The 23,486-nt window shown below is 43.9% G+C and overlaps 1 protein-coding gene across 3 annotated transcripts in view; it reads left to right on the top strand.

Annotated features, from left to right (window-relative positions):
* The window catches only part of nlgn2 (neuroligin 2), a 70,679-nt gene that overhangs the window by 5,366 nt on the left and 41,827 nt on the right, over window positions 1-23,486 (top strand). For 2 of the 3 annotated variants that reach the window (XM_062983674.1, XM_062983673.1), the window contains exon 2: window positions 15,042-15,798. In XM_062983674.1, the coding sequence (XP_062839744.1) occupies window positions 15,333-15,798 (466 nt within the window). In that variant the 5' untranslated portion in view covers window positions 15,042-15,332. 3 annotated transcript variants of the gene reach the window in all.

The following is a 23,486-nucleotide window of genomic DNA, read 5'->3' as shown; positions in this document are numbered from 1 at the left end:
CCAATAACCAATGCATATGGGATATATTGATCATGGTGATCAGATCATGATATGAATAAACATAACAGTTTAAATAATACCAGTAAGGTATTATTTTGGGGGGCGGTGGCTGAAGCCTCTCAAGCCCTCCCCCTGACTACATAAACTATATTTATGATCAGGTTGGCAATCTCACACTCTGAACATGAAGCGGCCTGTGGGTAATTTCTAGTCCTATGTTCACAAGGACGAACTTGGGTGGATGGGACTTGTAGTGCAGTCCTCCAAATGCGGAGCAAAAAACCCACAACCTCTGTGCCCCTCACATTGGAGGGTTAACAGTGTGGGATTTGGGTTGGATACATTATAGACAAGTCAGATTAAAATTTGGCTGTAAATAAAGATCCTGATTCTGAACACTATTCTCTGTAGAAAAAAAAATGCTAGTTGGGGGATTCTGGCATTTGCAGTCCAAACTATGGGGGTTTATGAAGACTGAAAAATCCCTGGATATTGATTGGATGGAGTATTCTGAGATTTGCAGTCCCAATGTTTTGGGAGGGAGACAGATTGATGAAGGCTGAAAAATCCCTGTATTGTAATCGATGCTGGGCAAGTGATTCTGGGTTTTGTAGTCCCAACACCTGGGGAAGCAGATTGATTAAAGCTGAGAGATAGATCTCTGTGTTATAAGGGAGGCTTTAGCTGTAGATCTGAGGGTTTTCCCATGCCACTAGGATGTGCAGAAAAGGAAGAATTTTTCTCTCTTCCAAACACAGATTGTCTTTATTGACTTTGGAGTCATTGCTCATGGGCTTAGATATCATTTTAGGAAGGGACAGGACAATTTGATCAGAGGTTATCAAGGGCACAGCTTCAATGTAGATAGTTGTAAATTGTGGAGGTCAAAGCTTTCTTCGGCAGAGAAGACTTATAAAACTACAACTCCCAGGATTCCATTGCATGGAGCCATGGCAGTGAAAGTGGTGTCAAACTGCATTCATTCTACGGTGCAGATGCACCCTTGGTGGTAAATTTATCTCTCCCCCTTGAATACCTTATTTCTTAAATATTGCATGTTGTTAATGATTAATTATGATCTTATTGCTAGCCAATTTGGGGGGAAGCGTCAGAATGACTTTAAGAATTGGGATCAGTTTTGGGATGGAAAATTACTGACATCTCCTAGAATTGCTCACATTTTCTCTTTCTTCCCTGTTGGCTTTTACAAATGTACACTGCTCCTGACCATGGAGGCTCCATGAAGCCAATGTCTCCTCCTCCTCCTCTTCCTCCATCCTCTCCTCTATAAATCCTTATCTTGGCTGGGGGATTCTGTGATTTGTAGTCCAAAGATGAGCAACCCTGTTTCTGAGGATCCTGTATGTTGTCATGAGAGATATCTCCTCCATGAATAATGCACTCAGGCAATTTACTCCCTTGACAGCTCCTAGAATCCCCTTGTAGACATGCTTTCTTGGGATTTCTGGGAGTTGTAGTCCTAAACCCAGGTATCTTTGAAGCTTAGAATGAGGATGGATAGATACAGTAGAGTCTTATCCAAGCCTCGCTTATCCAAGCCTCTGGAGAATCCAAGCCATTTTTGTAGTCAATGTTTTCAATATATCGTGATATTTTGGTACTAAATTCGTAAATACAGTAATTACAACATAACATTACTGCGTATTGAACTACTTTTTCTGTCAAATTTGTTGTATAACATGAAGTTTTGGTGCTTAATTTGTAAAATCATAACCTAATTTGATGTTTAATAGGCTTTTCCTTAATCCCTCCTTATTATCCAAGATATTCGCTTATCCAAGCTTCTGCTGGCCCGTTTAGCTTGGATAAGTGAGACTCTACTGTACATGGATGTGCTTAGCTGCCTCCGGTGTAGTGTTGGCAGGGGGATGCTGGGAGTTATAATTCAATACATTTTGGGGTGTTTTCCACCATTTGTTGCCCAGCTGATCAGCCAGCCTAACCTTGAGTGATTTGCAGCATTAGTGCATACAAATATCTGAATTAATGCATACAAACATCAGCATTAGTGCATACGAACATCTGACTCTCTTAGAGTTTGGACTAAAGCCTGGAATGGATAGACTAGGCACGAGAAAACTAGGTGTTTTGGACTGCAACTCCCAGAATTCCTAACAGCCTCAGGCCCTTTCCTTTTCCCCCTCAGCCGCTTAAGCGGCTGAGGGGGAAAAGGAAGGGGCCTGAGGCTGTTAGGAATTCTGGGAGTTACAGTCCAAAACACTTGGAGAGCCCAAGTTTGCCCTTTCTGGCCCCACAAAACGACAACTCCCATGATTCTAGAGCTCTCATCCTTGGCAGTTAAAGTGGTGTCAAACTGCATTCACTGGACAGCGTGGATGCACCCCAGGTCTCACCAAAATCATCAGGGATTTATTGAGCAGGTCTAACTTGTTCATTTGCTTTGTAGGGGTCAAGGGAGAGGGGAAGCACTCTGTACTTGCACAGGGGCTCTTTTGTCTTCCTCTCTTTCCTGGCATGGGAAGCCGCCTGGGTTGGCACCGAGTGTCTTTTCCCTTGCCAGCAGGACAGGGAAAAAGAGGCCTCCCTGCCTCCGCTCCAGCACCAACTCCGAACACCGCTCCCTTGGGTTGGACGGGCAGGCTGGGATTTCTGGCAAGAGGAGGATGAGTAAGCGAGAACCATCGCTGCTCCGCTCTGGAACTCCGGTTGCCACGGAGATGCACGGATGCTCGTAGTGACGGAGTACCACGGCAACCAGGCCCAGGGCATCACAGGGGGAGGAATATCGGGGTGGCAATGGGAGGAAGAAAAGGGGGTGACGTGGATCTGGGATTGTAGGAATCCCAAATCCTCCCCAAAAACTGAAAAGATAAGAAGCCTTTCCTGCGTCTCTTTCTTTCCTGGCGCACAGATGCCCTGCAATGTGCAAAAAGCTGCCATGGTTGCACCTGGGGGACCAGGCTGGGCCCGCGCAGGCGCATGGGGGCAAGGAAAGCCATAGGTTGGCAGCAGCATGGAGAGAGAGGCCATGGTGGCGCGGAGAAGGGCGCCGGGGTGGCGAATGTCACAGGAGAGCGTGTGCTTTGTGCGCTGTCACATGCTCATCTTTCTTCTCCCCGAATCCTCCATAAACCCATCTTTCCCTTCTATGAGCGGGGGTATGCGCATACATGCGCTCTCCTCCCTGTGTGTCCCTGCAGTGTGCTGCCATGGAAGAAAAAAATACATCCAAAAAAGAGATTCTCCCTCCAAGGAACGTCCCCAAAAGGACATTGATTATTAATACAAGAAAAGAGAGATTATTCCTCTCCCCGAGTGGAAAGGGGGGGCCGTGTGGGTTGCCTCTCCTGCCGCATTTCCTCTGAAACGATGGAATATTTTGAGATCTTTCTCTCCCTGTCTCCGCCTGTCCTTCTCCGTAGCTGTCTTTTTTAAAAAACCTGCCTCTTTCTGTCTACACATCTCCGTCAATTCATTAGGCTTTCATCTGCTTCTCTAACCCTATAATCATTTTGGCCGGCTTATCTGTCAGCCTGGCCATCCTTTTAGCCGCAATTCCCCCAGCGTCTTGTTCTATTAAGGGGTTTTAAAGGGGGATATCTATCTCATTAGGTCAGGGGCGCACAACTGGGGCAAGTATTTGGCCTTGGGACCAGGAAATAAGCCCCAAATCCACTCCTGGTTCTTAAAGACCAGTATTTTTGGATAGTAAGGAGTCTATGGTGGGTTGCTGTGACTTTTCCATGTTCCAGAAGCACTCTCTCCTGACCTTTTGCCTGCATCTATATGGCAGGCATCCTCAGAGGTTGTGAGGTTGCTGTATGGCTGCCTGCCATAGATGCAGGTGAAACATCAGGAGAGAATGCTTTTGGAAACCTCACAGCAACCCAGTGATTCTGGCCATGAAAGCCTTCGACAACACATAGTCCGTGGTGGCCTGAATGTCTATGTAAAATGTGAAGTTTTTTCCCTGACAGTTTCCAGGACCATTCACTTCCCCTTTAGGGGACGGAATATGGAGCTTCTGGAAGCAACAGGGCACCCCAAAACTGTCCTTTGGCCAAAAAACTAATATTTGCCGGTGCTAAGATTACACTGAGCTAGACAGTTGTGAGTGGTTTGGAGGCTAATATTACACCACAGGATTCCCAGAAGAGTTCGCACACTGCCAAAAATGCTTCGCCAAATGGGAATGCACTCCCAAAGTGCCCAAAAATGCTGGTTTTGAGAAATGGGATTTTAAAAAATGTATTAGTGCAGGCATGCAGCTGGGACTGCAACACATTCTCAAAGAGAATTGCCATAAAAGGTCATGCAGCCTATGTTTTTGGCCTGAAAAGTGGGGGTCCCAGTGGGTCTGCAGAGGTTGAGGACTACAAGCTCCTCTTGGGCCACTATTTGATCCCCCACCCCACCCTCTATTAAATTCTCCCTCTCCATTTCTTTCATTTTAATGGTTATTCCGATCATGGTATTATTGGTGAAGCATCCTTTATCCAGAATGTCAAAATCTGGAATCATCCATGACTAAGGCATGGATGTTTCATGCACAAAAGCACTAAAAGTATGGTATAAAATTACCTTCAGGCTATGAATAGAAGATGTATATTAAACATAAATATTTTGTTGTCGAAGGCTTTCTTGGCTGGAATTATTGGGTTGCTGTGTGCTTTCTGTGCAGTATGGTCATGTTCTAGAAGCATTCTCTCCTGATGTTTCACCCGCATCTATGGCAGGCATACTCAGAGACTGTGAAGTTGTGAGCCAGCTTTGAAGCTGCAAGGGTATTCATTGCTAACCAAGGTGGCCAATCACAACATTCACATTTGCATCAAACAGACAATTCCTTCTCCCACCCTGGACTTCATTCCATATATACAGTCCACTTGCCTCATTTCCAACAGACCTCTATGCAGATAACCTCACTGATTGACTTTGCAGCTGCAAGGCTATTCAATGCTAATCAAGCTGGCCAATTGCAACGTTCACACTTGCCGCCAATAGACGAGAGTTCTTTCTCTCACCCTGGACATTATTCCACAGGCAAATAAACCCCACTTGCCTAGTTTCCAACAGACCTCACAACCTCTGAGGATGCCTGCCATAGATGTGGGTGAAACGTCAGGAGAGAATGTTTCTGGAACATGGCCAGACAGCCCAGAAAACTCGCAGCAACCCAAACATAAATTAATGTTATATTGAGAACCAGATCCCACCTCTAAGATATTTCTTTATGTATCCACATATTTACAATGACAGATATTCCAAAATCTGGGAGGAAAAAAAAAACCCAAATCACTTCTGGTCCCAAGCATTTCAGATAAAGGATACTCAACCTGTAAATTATATTTATATTGTTTAAAAGTATTGATGTTTTTAGATGGCAGCTTATTTAATTGTTATTCATGTATTCCTTTTTTTACAGCTCATATTATAAGCTGCCTTGGGTCCCATTTGGGAAAAAGGGTTATAAAATCTATTTTTTCATTGCTCACTCTCTGCCCCCCTCCAAAATATGAACAGGGTTTATCCTTATGCATCTAGGCCAGAGTTTCTGATCCAGCCTGGCTTCTCACCATTTTTCTCTCCCCCTTTTGCTCTCTTTCTTTCATTGTTTCTCTCCCCTCTTTATCATATACACCAGGCATGGGTTAACTTGGGCCCTCGGGTGTTTTGGACTGCAACTCCCACCATTCCTAACAGCCTCAGGCCCTTTCCTTTTCCCCCTTAGCCGCTTAAGCTTAAGGGCCTGAGGCTGTTAGGAATGGTGGGAGTTGCAGTCCAAAACACCTGGAGGGAAGGCCCAAGTTTGCCCATGCCTCGTCTAGACGATCATTAGGATCTGCCCATTGATATGTACTTTTTCATCCTTTCCTCCACGTTTATGGAGTTGAAACCCAAAACATCTGGAGGGCCCAAGTTTGCCCATGCCTAATGTACACAAATCCAAACTGCGATCTGGGAGTCCCCATGCGTCCTTATGCCAACCCCCTTAACCCGTATATAGTACTAGACTTTGGCCCAAATTATTTTCCTTGAAATATGTAGATCCTTCCTTTCTTTATCTCTCTCTGCCTTTCAATTATCCTTTCTTTCCAAAATCACCCCCCCCCCCAATGCATAGTACATAGTAGCAATATGAGAAAGGCCGCATTGCCCCCCAGTTTTTCAAAATGGGGGGAAAGGACCCTCAGCTCGAACGTGGGAGTGAGTCGGTGTGGCCTGTGTCCCATCAGCAGCCCCCCTTTGCCTGCCCGCTTGCTGCTGGCCCCTTGCCCAGCCTTTGCCATTTTGGGGGCTGGCTGCCGTCCAGCGCAGCCTTTTTACTATTGAGGATCCCGCTTCCGGCTCTGTGCTCCCCCCCACCCTTTGCCAGCTGCACCAAGAGAAGCCGCCAGGGCCCCGATTCAGTACTCTCCCTTTGGGGTTGCCAGAGTAAATGCTGGAGGAGGCTCCTGTGCCTTTACAGGTTGCATAGAAGAGGGGGCTAGTAGAGGCAGGTGTTGCTTGTGACACCTGTTTGCATGGGAAGCCATCCCTGCAGGAATTCCCTCTTTGGCACAGACCTTAAAGCAGGCATGGGAAAACTTCGGCCCTCCAGGCGTCTAAGGGAAAAAAGGAAAGAGCTGGAGGCTGTTATGAATTGTGGGAGTTGGAGTCCAAATACATGGAGGGCCAAAGTTTGCACATGCATGTCTTAAAGGGACAGGAGCCCTTCCAGTTATTATGATGTTTATTTATACCCCGCTTTTTCTCTCCACAAGGAGACTCAAAGTGGCTAGCCAGCAATCCTGCATACAACACAAAGAACAGGGTTTCTGCAGGAAGAGGCAGACAGAGGCACAGGTATTTCGGAAAGGACGCAAAATCAATCTTTAGCCTGTGGCTGTGTGCCTGTTGCTCCCAAGCGGCTGCTATGGGAGAGAGTGCAGAATGAGGCAACCTTGTCTGGTTCAGTCCCGCAGGCGTCTCTTCACCTCCTCTTTCCAGAAAGAGCCATCAGTTCTGGATTCAATAATATTGCCTTTCTCTTGCCAAAAGCAGTACAGTGAGCCCTCCATACCCACGGATCCCACTTCACAGGTTCTACTGTCTACGCCTTGAAAATATTCCCCAAAAATGTTGAAAAAGCAACCCTTGATTTTGCCATTTTACTATACTATTGTCTATATTGGGACATCCACAGATTTGAGTATGCACGGCGGGTATGGAACTAAACCCCAGCAGATACCTATGGCCCACTATGTATGCAAACACACACACACAAAAACTATGTATGCACATACATAGATGTTGCTGCTATATACCTTCATTTTCAACTTATAATGACCTTATCATGGGTTTTTCTAAGGCTCAGAACGTACAACTTCTCTAGGGTCACTCAGTAGGTTTTCATGCTCATTGCACTAGGTGGCCCTTGGGAATCCCATCTTCTAGCTACTTATTTATTATTTTATATTTATTAATTTACCATATTTATATCTCACCCTTCTCACCCGAAGGGGACTCAGAGTGGCCTTACAGATAGGCAATAATTCAATGCCATATAAAACAACAATCAATGAAAAATAAGCAGTTACATTAAAATCATAGAAGTAAAACAACTTAGCAGCTACATTTAAAAACCAAGCAGTCCAAAATGGTAGTCCAGGTCCATTCTAGTAGTTAATTGCACATATTCCATATCCACTTCTAGCACTGCATTACTTTACTGACCAAAGGCTTGGTCCCATAGCCATGTCTTCACTTTACTTCTGGAGGGCGGTGATATGATTTCACATATTATAGCTGAGGGGCCACCACTGAGAAGGCCCTTTCCCCTGGCCAAGGACCTGACAACAAATAAACCAAAGAAATGTTGGAAGCTATCTGATAAAAAATAAACTAACCTATTAAAACCTTCCACTGATATATAAACCTTCCTTGCTTAGTTTCTCCATACCTCACAACCTCTGAGGATGCCTGCCATAGATGTGGGCGAAACGTCAGGAGAGAATATGTCTGGAACATGGCCATACAGCCCGGAAAACACACAACAACCCAATCTATTAAAACATTAAAACACCTTAAGACAATTAAAAGACATACATGCAGTACTCTTTAAAATGATCAAACAGGGTTGGGTCTATGGATGCTGTTTTTTTACTGCTTGGAGGAAAGAAACTATATATTGATTATCAATTCAATATAGAAGTCATGCTTGATAGCCTGCAGCTGTTTCTAGTACCTGGCCTAATCTGACCTTACTTTTGTATGTGCTACATATTGAAAAGATATATATATATATATATATAAAAAATCAGAAGCATCTTCTTGCCAAGCAATCTCCCGCAAACTGCCATTTTAGTTGGTTTCTTAGCATGCTACAATGTGGGGTGCATCTATAACAGGTATGTTCAAATTTGGGCCCTCCAGGTGTTTTGGACTTCAACTCCCACCATTCCTAACAGCCTCATGCCCTTTCCTTTTCCCTCTTAGTGGCTTAAGCGGCTGAGGGGGAAAAGGAAGGGGCCTGAGGCTGTTAGGAATGGTGGGAGTTGAAGTCCAAAACACCTGGAGGGTCGAAATTTGCCCATGCCTGATCTATACTATTAAATGAATGCCATTTGACACTCACTCCCATGGCTCAATGGTATGGAATCATGGGAGTTGTAGCTTTGCAATATCTTTAGCCTTCTCTGCCTAAGGATGCAGGTGCTTCATTAAACTCCAGCTCCCAGGATTTCATAGCACAGCGCCATGGAATCATCCACAACGCAGCTCAGGTTTTTCTTGTTTGAGGTTCTTGCTCCATCTGGAATGCAGTTTGCCTCTTTTCCTGCTGCTTTCTCTGGTATTACTATTTTTTTCACTCGAGTCCCATCTTCTCCAAAGTACAACAGCCTCAGTTTAGCCATCTTGTCTTTTAGGGATATTTCAGGCGTGATTTGCTCTTGGACCCGTTTATTGGCCTTTTTAGGTATCGGTAGAACTCGACTCTAGCATCACACCTCAAATTACTTGATTCTCTTTCTGTCTGCTTTCTTCCCTGCCCAGCTTTCACAGCCATGTGTAGAAATAAGAAATATGATGACAATGGCCATCCTGACTTTAGTATTTAATGAGACAAATTTGCACTTCAGGATCTTGCCTAGTCCCTTCATAGCTATCCTTCTGAATCTCTCTTTTTTTGGATTTCTTGACTGCAGTCACCACTGTTAATTCAGTTAGGTATCCACTTTCTGGTTTTGTCTTTGGTGCTTCTATGTGCATTTTTCTCCCATGCGTAATACAGACATAAAACCACTAATCCTGAAAGACTTTAGGGGTGACAAAAGCTCTTCTGTGTCAATGGATTTTTGAGGGCACTCATTGGCAGCATTGGAAGAACTATAGAAAAAGCCACAAGGTCTTCCTTGCTTTAAGTGGATTTTCCAACTTCACATCATACGCTGGAGGAGAGTTAGTAATGCATCAAGTCTCTGGGTGTTGTTGGAATGCAACTTCCAGTAGCTTCTGGCCAATTTATCAAGGCTGAGGCATGCTGGTTGATGAAGCCCAGCAATGTGTGGTAGACCTCAGAATTTGCAACCCTGCTTTAGAGGAATGGTACTCCAGATGTTTTGGACTACAACTTTCAAAGTCGCCATGCATGTTTTTGTGTGCTAATTCAAGTTGCCTGTCAATTAATGGTGATTCCATACACAAAAGCGCAGATACAATCGAATATCATTAAATTAGTGCACTTCTTGTCCCAGCATGCCATAGGTTGGAGGACCTAGAGATTCCTTTCTAGAAGTTTGCCAGGCCTTCCAGCACAACTCTTTAGTAACTTCTGGGGGATGCATACTATAGAATTGTCTGAAGGATCTAGAAAATCCCTAGAGAGACTATTTCTCCCTCGGAATGGGAAACTGAAACTACATGTATGAGTTTCACAGTGATGGAGGGACTTGGTGTGCGTCCAATTGGATGACCTGGTCTTTTCAGAACTATCTGTTCCAGAATTCTTTTCACTTGGCAGAAAAAAGGAATAGCCAATAGACAAATGTAATAATTGTGGACATTGAGCCAGGTCTGGTCATGATAGACCCAAAGTTTAACAGCCTTGGAAAGTTAGAAATTGTAGTCTTCACTGTATGCCTTTCTTTCTCCATCAGTGTTTTTAGTTGTTGTTATTTTAAAAAATCAGGGATCAGGGAGAATGGAAAGAAACCTTTCTCTACCTGGGGAGCACCAAGGGCTGCTGCCTCTGGGCTAGGTGGACAAACACTAAACTGGTATAAGCCTTTTCCTAGATCCAAACTGGCACATACAAGGTTCTTCAAAAAGTCACAAACAGAACTTGGAAATCCTATTTTCTTATACCAAAGATCCAAGAATCCCCTGCTGGGGGATACTGGGACTTTATTTGTCTGAATTTGTCACTTAAAAATGAAAAATGGAAAGAAAAAAAACCCAAAGCCACCAGCTAGTCTCTCACCTCTAAGCAGAATTCCCTACAGTGGGAAATGGGACCTTCTATTTCTTTAGGAGAGCATGGCGTTAGTCCACAATCAGCATACTCTTTCTTTGTGATCCCTAGAGCATTTTCTGTCTCTGCAAGTTGCAGAATTGGCAAATCTGGGTCTGATTTAACAGACGTTCTCATTGTGTTTGCCTTGAGGCCTAGTGGGTAGAATGCTCCATTTAGCCTCCTGCCTTGAAGGCTTGCAATGAATCTCATCTCTGCCCCCCTTGCGGGACCCTCTCGCCTTACCCATGGCTCATCCATTTGTCAATTTCTCTTTTATATTCTTTTCTTCTTGCATACAATCATATATTCTATGGCTTCCATTTGCCAATGTCTTTGGGTGCATCTACACCAGGCATGGGTCAACTTTGGCCCTCCAAGTATTTTGGACTTCCACAATTCCTAACAGCCTCAGGCCCCTTTCTTTTGCCTCTCAACCACTAAAGTGGCTGAGGGGGGAAAGGAAAGGGCCTGAAGCTGTTAGGAATAGTGGGAGTTGAAGTCCAAAACACCTGGAGGGCCCAAGTTTACCCATGCCTGATCTACACTGTAGATTTATAGCCGTTTGACACCACCTAAACTGCCATGGCTCAATCATCTGGCATCCTGGGAGATGTAGTTTTATAAATTCTTTAGGAAGTGTTTATGAGCCTCTGTGTGTGTCAGACAGGAATGCAGAAGCTATCCCAAATTACATTCTACCAATCTAACCCAGAACTTTCTGCTCTGGCTAGCAGCACCTTTTTAGGGAAGAAAAATTCCTTTTGCAACCTGATCTTTCAGCTCAGATGTTTTGGATTCAAGGTACCATATCAGTACATCTACACTGTGGAATGAATGCAGTTTGACATGATTTCAACTGCTATGGTTCAGCATTATTGAATCCCGGGAGATGTAGATTCACAAGGTCATTAGCTTCCTATGTCAAGCAAGGTCATTAGCCTTCTCTAGCAAATGGCATCTCCCAGGATCCCATAGCTTTGAGCCATCACAGTTTATGCAGTGTCGGACTTCATTCATTCTACAACATAGATGCACCCTATGACTCTCTCTCTATCAATAATGTTCTATCTATCCATCCATCCATCCTGCTTTGGTATTTTTGCACGTTCATCTGTCCTCCAAATCACATTTTTCCATTCTTCACCACCCTTCCCTTCATCCCTCCCCAAAGTTTTAGCTCTTGGACTCCCATTCCACCTGCATTTTTTCCATCCATATCATTTGGGGAGGAATCCGATTTCTAGCATTCTCTCTTGTTCTCTTGTTCTCTTTGGGCCTTTGGATTCTCCCAGACGCAATTTTGTACTAATTACACGTTCTTGCCTCTAATTGCCACATTGTGAATGATAAACAAAAAAAAAGCCTCCAATTTTATTTAATTAAAGACCTGGGAGAATCCATCGGGGAGGATTGTACGGTAAAGACTTGGGGGAGATGGAGAGGAGGAGGAGGCCGTGTTCCTCTGCAGAGTGGATTCTCACTGGGACGGGATTCATCCATAGAGCGTGCTGTACGTTCTTTGCAATATGCCTTAAGTTCACAGGGACCTAAACCATGCTGCTGCAATTCATGGTTGCAGAGATCACGCTGTAGTGTCCAGATCAAGGGAAAACATTGTGCTGCTATATCCAGTTTTAGTCGGATCTCACCTGGAATGTTATGTCAAGTTGTGGGAATCACCAGAACATTCAGAGATGGTGTTGCTAATTCCTTCCTCTGAAATAAAACTCTACAGCTTCTGGTTTTCATTGGCAACCCTTCTGCACTTGGGAAGGGGGATTGTCACTCCTGTAATCCTCCAGACTGGAGGACCCTGGAAATAACAACTCAAAATGGGACTTTCCTCCATGCTCTGGAGGTTCTAGCCTACAGCATTAAAGAAAAAGGGATCAAGGTCAGATCTTGTGTGTGTTTATGTGACTTCAAGTCACCTGTTGACTTATGGAGACCCCATGAATTCCTCAGGCTCTTCTTAAGCAAGGATGACTTAGAGGTGGGTTTGTACCTCCTTATTCTGAATGCCACATACCCCAAGATGGCCAAAGGTGATTAAGTCAAGGTGGGTGGGGTTGGGTTTGTTTAAACTGGATGAGGAAAGGCTAAGATATGATGGTTTTCCTTAAAGGGTTGTCATGTACAAGCAGTACAGCCAGCCTTCCACATTCACTGGGTTTAGGGCCACAGGATCCCCACAAAAATAGAAAATCCACAAATAAAAGAACACCTCTCTAGGAATCTTCCAAGTCCTCTGCAGGAAGCTCACCACAGACCTGCACTGAGGACCTAGGGATTCCTAGAGAGGTGTTCTCAGGGATACCGTTCAACTTTTAGGATACTGATCTATGAAGTCTTACTTTCTCAACACTTCATGGCTTCTTGTCTGGAGTCCGTAAATGAAAAGAAGAAAAGGCACAATGGAAAAACAGTGTCTCATGCACATACTTTCACCTCCTGGCCTTTTTTTTAAACATGTGCAGTGCAGGAAAGATTGCTCCAAGGTCCATCCACAAAAATAAATCAGTTTTTTTTTTACTATAAAACCCAGAATCCAGGCCGGAGGGGGAGGACCCTGGAAGTTGTAGCAAAAGATAATAATAAAGGCAACTGCCCCATGTTTTGTTCCAGAGTGATGTTAAGGAAATGACTATTAGGGGTCATGAGTGAATAAATGCTGACTAGTGTTACGTGGAGAGTGAGCTGCTATTGATTCAATTGCCCATCCGGGTAAAGAGCCTTCTGCTGTGAGGTCACTCTGGAGCCATGAGGTCAGTTCACAGGTCAAGTGAGGCTCTTGCTGGCCGCAGCCCTAGTAGGTCAACATCTGGAGTGGAATTGGGAGTGTCTAGTTTGGGAGGATTTATTTCATTTGGCACAGAAATATGTGTGCAGTCAAGGGTTTTGAGCACTCCAGGGTTTCCCCTCCTTGAAATATCTCATCTGGAATATGACTCCCACAATGTCCCACAATTAAATGGGGTGGAGATTGTGGGTACTATTCTCTTGGGGGGGGGGGGGGAATTCTGCCTTCTCTCAGCAAGATGAGCTTCCAGCAAATCGTTTCAAGTCCTGCCAAATATGGGTGGTATTTTGTACTAGTGTTGGCATGATGTTATGTATTGCTGAAGTGGTCAGGTTTGGATTTTTTTAAAAAAATAAATATTCTGGAGTGTTTTCCTGAACTATTTTCAGTCAATTCCCATCACCAGCTGCAATGTTTTCTTCTCACTGTACAGTGATCTCTGAGACAAAGCAGGGAGAAAGTGTTATCCTTTAAAATCTACCACATTGGTTTGGCAATTTGGGATAACTCATGATGTCAATTCTGATCAGCTCTCTGAGGTTTCAGTTGAGTTCATTTTCTAGCCCGCCCTGGACGTCTTTTCTCTTCCCTGGATGGATGATGCCTCGCTTGATAGCAGTACATGTGTAAGGGATCTAGGAGTCTTAGTAGACCACAAGTTCAATATAAGTCAACAATGTGATGCAGCAGCTAAAAAAAGGCCAATGAAATTCTGGGCTACATTATTACCAAGGAAAGTCATGATCCCACTCTATTCAGCTTTGGACAGACCTCAGCTGGAATAAGATTGTCTCCGATTCTGGGCACCTTAATTGAAGAAGCATATTGAGAAGCCTGAAGGTATCTAGAAAACCAAAATGGTCAAAGGTCTGGAAGTGAAGTGCTATGAAAAGTGGCTTACAAAGATGGGGTGTTTAGCTTGGAGAAGGATGGGCATCCTTTGGGACTACTTTAGTTGTCTGTTCCTGCAGAATGCAGTTGGACTGGATGGCCTTGGTGGTCCCTTCCACCCTATGATTCTGTGGTGGTTGACAACCCACGTATTAACCAGAAGGGACCCTGGTTGGCCTCCAAACACAGACAAGATTTGTTATGTTCAGAGTAGGATGCTGTTTCTTTGGCTTTTTTAAAAAAATGGCGCCTGGTGCTGGCAATGCCTCCCTTAGCTTTACCTAGTCCACTGATGGTGTTGATAGAACCCAAAATGTGTCAGCTCTACTTCCTCCTCAATGTGTTTCGTGATGGTTTCATCCCAGTTCTTTACCCTGGCACTCCTCAGCGTGTGGGTTTTGAAAAAGGAGATTAAGCAGGTGATTAATAGCACCAAAGTGGAAGGAAGAACAAGATTATCTCAGCTGAAAAGGAATTTGTTCCCCCTAAAGAGACTGATTTGGAGGTGCTGATAGTTGTGGGGTACCTGTGACAAAGCTTTCTTTCTCATCCCTCCCCTGCGTTTGCCTACCCATCGCCCCCCAAATCCATTTTCTCCTTGAAGAAGCATGAATGGGTGTAAAGGTGCAGGAAGGTTTGTAGATGTGGGAGGGATTTGTAAAAAGCAGGATTGAGGGATGCTGTCAGTTTGTGGGAAGCCACACTAATTCTCTCTGCACTTGTAAAAAAGTTAATTAGGAAGGAGGAAAGTACTTTACTCTCCTTGTCCCCTTTCCATCCTTTCTTCCTCTCTTTCCTTTTGCTTCCTTTCACCTATGGTTTTGACCTGTTCCTTCACTTCTCTCTCTTTTCTCCCCATCTCTTAATCTGTAGGTGTGTTTCTCCAGTCCGGCTGGGACACTGCTTGTGCTACCGGGCCAAAAATGGAACGCAACAGACGCCTTTTCTCTGACGGAGTGACCTTTTGCATTTTCCTTTAAGACTGCTTTCTCCAATCCTGTTCACTCAAGCCACGGCCTTTCCTGGTTGCTTTCTCCTCTTCCTTTTCTACTTGGGCCGGCAATCTGTTTCTTCCTCTCCCCCTCTCTGAGGAACCGCCACGCCCTGTGGTTCTCCCAGAACCCTTAACTCTCCTTGTGCGCACGCCCGCACAAAACAGCCGCCATGTTTCTCTCACCTTCAAGTTTCGTCCTTCGGGTGCTGAACATCCGGACAGGTTCTGCTCTTTTCTTCTGGCTTTTGGGGCTAGCCCTGCGCTCGCTACCCCTTTCGGGGCAGAAACCCGAGGACAAATACCCTGTGGTGCCCACCAATTACGGGAAGCTCCGGGGAATCAAGAAAGACCTGAACAACGAAATCCTTGGCCCCGTGGTGCAGTACCTGGGCATCCCTTACGCCACACCGCCCGTGGGGGAGAGACGCTTCCAGCCCCCTGAGGCACCCGCTTCGTGGTCCGAGGTGCGGAATGCCACAGCTTTTGCTCCCGTCTGCCCGCAGAACATCCATGGCATGCTGCCCGGTATCATGCTGCCCGTCTGGTTCACGGACAACTTGGAAATCGTCGCCGGCTATGTCCAGAACCAGAGTGAAGATTGCCTCTACCTCAACATTTACGTGCCCATGGAGGACGGTAAGAGCCAAAGCAGGGGATTGGAAGAGGGACAGGATGGGTGGGATTGCTTTCTTAACCCCCTTGCTTCCCCTCATCTGTCTCGTGTCATTGGGTAGCACCCCTTCTTCATAAGGAAGTAATTCTTTCCTAATCGGAGTGATACCCCTTTCTAATTTATATCATGGCTTTCAGTACTAACCTTGGGAGAATTACCCTTTTTGGAAGCAATGTCCACTGAGTGTTACTTTTTTTTGGATGAGAAATTGGAGAGAATTACCTTTTTTTGAACGAGAGTTCCCTGAAAGTTACATTTTTGGACAAGAACCCCTCAAGAGTTATCTTTTTGGCTAAGATCTTCCTGAGACCTAGCTTTTTTGGATGAGAAGACCCATAATCCCCCAACCAGTGATATGGAAATTCTCATCCAAAAATAGACTTGGCTCGTATCCTTTTCTTCCCATTGCCCCACCATTCTAATCAGAAATGCTCCAAATAACAGCACTTACATCCTGTTCTCTTCTGACCACAAATCTCATTTTCTAGAATATCTTAAACCCCGTCACCTCATGATTTTTATACTTGGTGTGAGCCCTGATTGTTGGCACATTATGGAATGCAGAAGCCAGGAGATGTAGAGTTTTTCCCTTTTGCAAATTCTCTTGTTACAAATTGAGGAAGAAAGGAGAGGGAAGGAGAAACTCATATCTCGAAATGGAAAGAATATTTGCCACTATTCCTTCCCTGGCTACAAAAAAATAAAAGGTTCCTAACACTAAGGACATCTGGTCAGGAAGAATAACACTGTAGGCATATGTGTTATTTGCATATGCAGAAGCGTTTTGTGAACATTCTGCACATAAATGCACCCAAGTGGTGTTTTGCATAGAAATGTGTTTTCTGCACACAAAAACATCTTTTTTCTTGTAAAAACTCTCTCTGGTAGTTCCAGAAACACATTTGAGATTGTATGTAAAGGAGAAAAATTGTAATACAGAGACTAATTTCCCAGAGCATTTCAGCATGTGCAAATACTGAGGCAAAACAACACTTAAACTTTTGCTGTCTTTTACAGCAGGGAGGAAACAATAGAAATCCTTCCTTCTTAGCAAAGAGGATATGCAATCAGCACTCCACACTTGTGGGTTTGACTTTTTCGTAATTGATTAAAATGTTATCTGTAGAACTCTCTAGGTGCAACTCTGTGGTCAGCCTCTGCTGAACGTTTGCCACAGAGTCACACTGGAGGACTTAAGATATTCCTAGAGGTATTCCCCTCACCATATATCTCTATGTCCTCCACTGCAAATCTATAGACAGCTTCTGGCAGAAGTAATTGTGCTCAAAGACCTAGAGGTTCCTAGCGAGATCTTATCTCAAGTAAAAAAAAAGTTAGCAAGTTTTAAATTACTGGTTTTTTTCCCACTTTTGCAGGGGTCCTGTGCCCCCAAACCCAGAGAATGCAGAGGGCTGTTTGTAGTTGATATATTTACATTTGTACCTGGGCTCTTCTCCATGATCTATCCTCCTGCCTACTACTGCCTTTCCCTTGGCAACAACCCCCTTTCTTTCCTTCCTCCACTGGAAGTTTGGGGTGACAAAAATATATACAAGATGTCTGCCCTTAGTTCCAGAGCCTGGAAAATGTGTCCTTTGAAGGGGCATACTCCCAAAATTCCCCAGCCAGCCAGGCAATTTGAAGTCCATTAAAAGATACCTTTGTCAAGTTTCTTATTTCTACAGGCTATATATTTAAAAGGCAAGACTGTGAAGATCACCAGGAGTTCTAGCTCAGGCTAGAGCGTCCTGTGAGTTGTAGTACTCAAGCAGGTCACCTTTAATAAGCTCTGAAGGTATTTCTATTAGCATATTGATTGTAAAAGTATCTACCTTGGTATTTTGCTGGATTACTTCTTTTTTGGAGGTCTGAGACAGGAAACACTCTGTCTCTCTATCCATTTGGACCTTGTTTTGAACCCCAAAGCCTGGGATCTCATGCATTGCAAATCCAGACCTTGGAAAAGTATTATTATTATTATTATTATTATTCCCTGAAACCATTTCTTTTGGGACTACTTCTTTCGATTATACACTGCTCACCGCCCTCCCAATTGTTATTCAAAAATGGCTCACAACTAAAAAGAACAATACAATTAAACACAGCTGAAAGGTGAAGGTTCAAATAGGATTAAATTATTCATAGTATTAAAACAATCCAGAATTCAAGTTAAAAGATAAAATGCAATTAAAAAGTATTGTGGACATTGAACAACAGTGTTACCACATTTGTGTGAATTTAGGGGCAAACGCTTTTTTTTAAAACCCAAAAGTTATAGGTCCTCAAATTCTATGGTCAGCTTCTGCCTAGAGAGAACATATTGTTGATTTTAAGCTGACCATAAAATTGCAATAGAGGACCTAGAAAATGCCAAAAGAGAATATTTTTGATGAAAGTTGACCAAAGATTCTCATTAGAGGACCTAGAAATCTTTTTAGTGGCATATAGGGTTTCAGATGAGGCAGTGATAAATACAGCAATATGCAAATACTTAGAGTTGCCATCGAACTCTTGAGTCTTTCCCTATTTTGCAAAGGGAGAAACACATTGTTATTTTCTGAAATGTAAATACCACTCCATAAATCTTTCACTCCTAAATTTTTACCCTAATTGCGCTGCCTTCTTACTTTTTCAAATCCTATGACCAACTCTTCACCCCAGAATTATTCCTTCTATAAAGGATTTATCCCTTCTTTCCCCCCACGTTTCTACACCTGACCAGCTGTTTTGACCTCAGCCTTCTTTTTACTTCTTCCTTCTTTCTTTCTGTTTTCTTCCTCTGCTTTTCTGGATGAATGCCCTTTACTTGTTCATCCCGACCCTAGCCATTTCCCCTGACATTTTAAAACTAAGGATGGCTCGGGGTGGAAGGGGCAGGCCAGGAGGAGAGAGGGAACGCCAGAGAATAATTCTGAAACAAAGAGGTTGCATTCATATTAATGATGACCCATGATGGGACTTGTCCCTATCATGAAGGCAACCGTTCCACATTGTGGGAAATATTCAACACCTTCCCGCCTGCCGTTTGGTTACAACCATGCAACTTTGGGGGTTTGCAATTCCCAGAATCCCCCCGCCAACATGATCAGTAGCAATAATGGGTAGGTTGCACTACTGGGAAAGGCTTGCCAAAAGAGGCCCAAAAAGTAAGATTTTCAAACTTCCACTTGTAGTTCATTCATTTCTGGCAGTGAATTCAACAATCCGGAAAGTAATGACTGCCGATGCATATCATAGAATCAACACTAGAGGACCTAGAAAATGCCTGGAGAGACACCTCTAGCATTTCTGGGTCCTCCAGCATGACACACGATCAATTTCCAGCAGACACATACCATGGAATTATGCTAGAGGACCGAGAAAATGCATAACAAGTATACATTTCAAAATCCTCCAGTGCAGTGCTATGGTCAGCTTCTGGCAGACATATACCATAGAATCATGTTGGAGGACATAGACAATGCATAGAGAAAAAACACACACACATATATACCGTACCTATATATTGGTGTATATATATCTAGGTAAGAGGAAATGCAGTTAATAGTCTAGCAGATATAGTCTAGAAGTTGTACTGTATTTCGGTTGTATGAATTTCATACAATTGGGATTAGATTGTAGACAGAAGAATTCAGTACAAAAAACATCAACCTTAAGGAGATGAATAAAGATAGTCAGCCCTACATATCCACAGATTCAACCATTCATGGCTTGAAAATATTTTTAAAAATCCAAACGAAACACCTGGACATGGAAAGCACCTTAAATGTATAATTATGTATATTTTAATGTATATTCTTAATTTTATTGTAATTTTTAATCTCGATGGAATATATATATATGCCGCCCTGAGTCCCCTGATGAGTGAGAAGGGTGGGGTAGAAGTGATGTAATAAATAAATAAATAAATAAATAAATAAATTTGATTTTGCCATTTTATATAATGGGATCCACAGGGGTGGGGTGAAGGATCTCGAACCAAACCTCAGCAGATATAGATCAATGAGATCTACCTATGTGTTGATTTATCTTTCCATGATTAATTCCAGATTTATTTATTTCGTGTCAAAAGCATTGCATAACAAATACATTTTAAAAATGATGAAAAAAATAGAGGAAATCACAAAACAACTAAATAGTTTTAGACCAGATTGGTAGTAACCAATAGGATTCAGCCCAGTATTGATTGATTGATTCTGGGGAAATGGGGGACCTATTTCCCCAGAACCAGTGTAGCATAGTGTTTTGAGCACTGCACTAGGAAACGGGGAGACCAGGATTCGAATTCCTGCTCAGCCATGGAAACCCACTGGGTGATGTTAGGCAAGTCACACTCTCTCAGGCCCCATCTACACTGCCATGTAACCCAGTTTCTGAATGAACTGTAATATATGGCAGTATAGGCTCATATAATCCAGTTCAACGCAGTTCAACCTGCATGATGTGAATCTACACTGGCCATTATAATCTAGTTCAAACTGCATTATATGGCAGTGTAGATAGAGCAAAAGCCTCAGAGCATGCCACTGATAGCAAACAAATTTTTACGGCCTTTTGGCTAAGATCCAGTGAAGAAAACACTGGGATAGATTTGCTTAAGGGTCACCATAAGTCACAAATGACTCAGAAACACACAATATAGTTTTTTGGTATTGCTTTCCAAATTGCACCCAACTCATTTTGGAGAACCCAAGAGTTCTCTTGCTAACCTCCTTTTCTGTAGCCTGTACACAACCTCCATTCCTCATCTGAACCCCCCAGTTTTATCCCCCTCATGTCTCCAAGTGACACCCGCCTTTGCGCCAAATTCAGGGTTTATTGGGAAGATGTCTTTTGCAAATGTCCATGGTTTTGGGCATTTGAGGCAACAAGACAGGCTGTGCGTGCATCACTGCAGGTGGGTCAGGATCAGGCTGTCCCCCCTAAAATTGCAGGCGCAAGGGAGGCTGGGGGAAAAAAGGAGGAGCAACCCTTCCACCCCCCTTGTTGGTCCCTTTCCTCCCTCCCTCCATCGCCAACCCTTTCTCTACCCTGCCATCCTTTTTTTTTTTTGCAGCATTGCTAAGTCAGTTGCCTTGGCAACAGGAAAAAAAACCGGAGAAGAGAAAATTGCAATTTTTTCTTTGGAAAAAAAATCAAAAGCAAATCCCAAAACGGTCAGCAGAAAAACAAGACAACCTAGTCCTTTCCCCTCCTCTGGAGATGGGGAGAGAGGGGGCTGACGACATTGAGCTCCTCTCTACCTCCCATCCCTCAAAAATAGCATCTCTTCCCACCTCCTGCATTGGAGGAAATGCCTCCCCATATCCCACCCCTGGCTTTTCCCATCCCTGCAAATGATGCTGTCCAGGGATGCATCGTTTTCTGTTCCCTTTGATGGAGAATTATCCCTTCTGTTGGGGGGCTTTTTGCCCCCTCCATCCATCCAGCTAGGGAAGCCACAATTGTTCAAGCCCTCCTGGGATCGGGAGCCGGGGATGGGTAATTCTCTACCATGGTCATCCTTATTGGCCAGCATGAGATCAAATGTGGAATCGGGCAGGAAAAAGAGGGCATTATGGTTTGGGCTGTGTAGTTCCCCCGCCCGTCCCCAATCCGCGTTTTTGCCAAGGCAAGCAAGAACGCGTGCAAGTCATGAGGTCAGCTGAGGGATTGCTTCATTTCCAGAAAGAAGTGATGCATGCCCCTAGCCGTCCCCAGCCAAACACCTTCTCCGCTCTTCGAAACCATCAGCGACTGAGATGGGTTGCATGGACCATTGTTCTGGCCCCGTGACGCACCAGGGAGGCCACGTGGATAGCCAAAAATCCCAAAGGGGAAAAAAGCAGGAGTGTAGTTACGTCATCTTAACTGTGTGTCTTCAAGTCCTTTCTGACTTACAGCAACCTTATCCCAGGGTTTTCGTGACAAAATGTAGTTAGAAGGTGCTTGTTGTTCTTGCCTTCCTCTGAGGCTGAAACAGTATGGCATGCCAATGCTCATCCAGTGGGTTTCCATGGCTGAGCAGGGATCTGGACCCTGAGAAAATGCATAAGAATTCTGCTCCCTTCCCAGGGACATTTTCCTATATTTCCTAAATCTTTAGCTCCATAGTAATGTAAAACTTCCACAAAACCTTTAGGAATACAGTTTGTGCTTCCAAAGAAAAAGATGTACATAAAATGTTAGAGTGCAAGCAATGCAAAAATCAGAGTTAACCTCCAAGTGTCTCATTTTGGATGGGAAAGTCCTGATTCATTCTCTGCTGTCCCACTTTCTGATCCTTTTTAAAAATGTCCCACTTTTTCTCTCCTTTTCACTCTTTCACCTTTAATCCTCAGCTTACTTCAGTTCCCACAACTGAGTTCAGACTCGGAATTTATAGTCTAGTGAGCCCCCAGTCCTTTTTGATTGACAAGGCTAAAGGCCTGATAAAACTATACAGTAATCCCAGAATCCCATAACATGGAGCCACAACTATCAAATTACTGCATTCATTTTTCAGGTTTGATGTACGCTTTCTTCTAGGAATCTGAGAGGCAGAAGTCATATGGGATGCACTTATTTTGTGCCCCCCAACTAACCCCCCCCCCAAAAAAAACCTTTGCAAAATTGGTATTTTTTAAAAAAATCTCTTTCCAGGAGAAATTGACTTTTCAGGGGATTTCTAAGACAAGCATCTGACCCATTCTCATTTGGAAATCTGTAGGACTGAGCATCCCCAAAGGACCCTGCTCTTGATATGTACCCTCAGGACGCCCTTCCGCCCAACCTTATTCTCAAACCAGCAGCTTTTTAGAGGACATGAGTACGATATAAGCTGGTCCGACTCCAGATTAACGCAGCTCTGAGATCTGTCCAAAACCCCGGTGGTGTCCTAGAAGGCAAAGCTGAGATAAAAACGTACCATTCCCTGTATTATTGTTCTGGTTTCTCCCTCCCAGCGGGACATCTTTCCTTTCTTCTCCAGCCTCTGACTCACAGTTGTTATAAAGATGCATAATTGCTATAATAAAGTTGGCCAGCACATTATAGGGATTGGCCGATTGATTAATCGAATTAATCAGCTGATTCGCAGCCCAATCCAGTGGATTCAGTCCCCTTGTGGCTGACCGGGGCTTGCTCCGAAATGGTGGTGCGTAGGGTTGCCATCGGAATCTGCATAAATCTGCTTTTGGGATGGAAACAGTGAAGATGGCCGGGGGGAAAGACCCCTTTGTTCTTGGTCCTTACAAGACTTTAAAAAATTACTTTTGGCAGGGCTACAGCAGCCGCAACCACCTCCCCAATTGTCTGAGGGTGCGTCTACACTGTACAATTAATGCTATGGGAGTTGTAGTTTTATAAGGTGCTTTGCCAAACAATGCTGTTAACAGTACAACAACTCCCATAACACCATAGCATTGAGTCATGGCAGTTTAAGTTAAACTGCATTTATTCTATAGTATATATACACCCATGTTTTAAGTGACAGGCTATAATAAGCCATTGTTTTAGAAGAGGTGAATGGGAGAACCATGCAACATTTAGAGATGTGTCCTCTAGCACAATGCTGTGGTATGCTTCCGCTGGAAGTAATGTTAAATAGAGTTCCTTTTACCTGCAGTTTCACATACCAATGCCAAGCCCTGGAATGTAATCCCTCTGGATACAGATGTCATACAGTATAGAT

This window comes from Anolis carolinensis, chromosome 6 (assembly GCF_035594765.1).
Source record: "Anolis carolinensis isolate JA03-04 chromosome 6, rAnoCar3.1.pri, whole genome shotgun sequence".
NCBI classification, from domain to species: Eukaryota; Metazoa; Chordata; class Lepidosauria; order Squamata; family Dactyloidae; genus Anolis; species Anolis carolinensis.
Note: the sequence above shows the minus strand (reverse complement) of the source record. Positions and strands in the feature narration are given on the sequence as shown.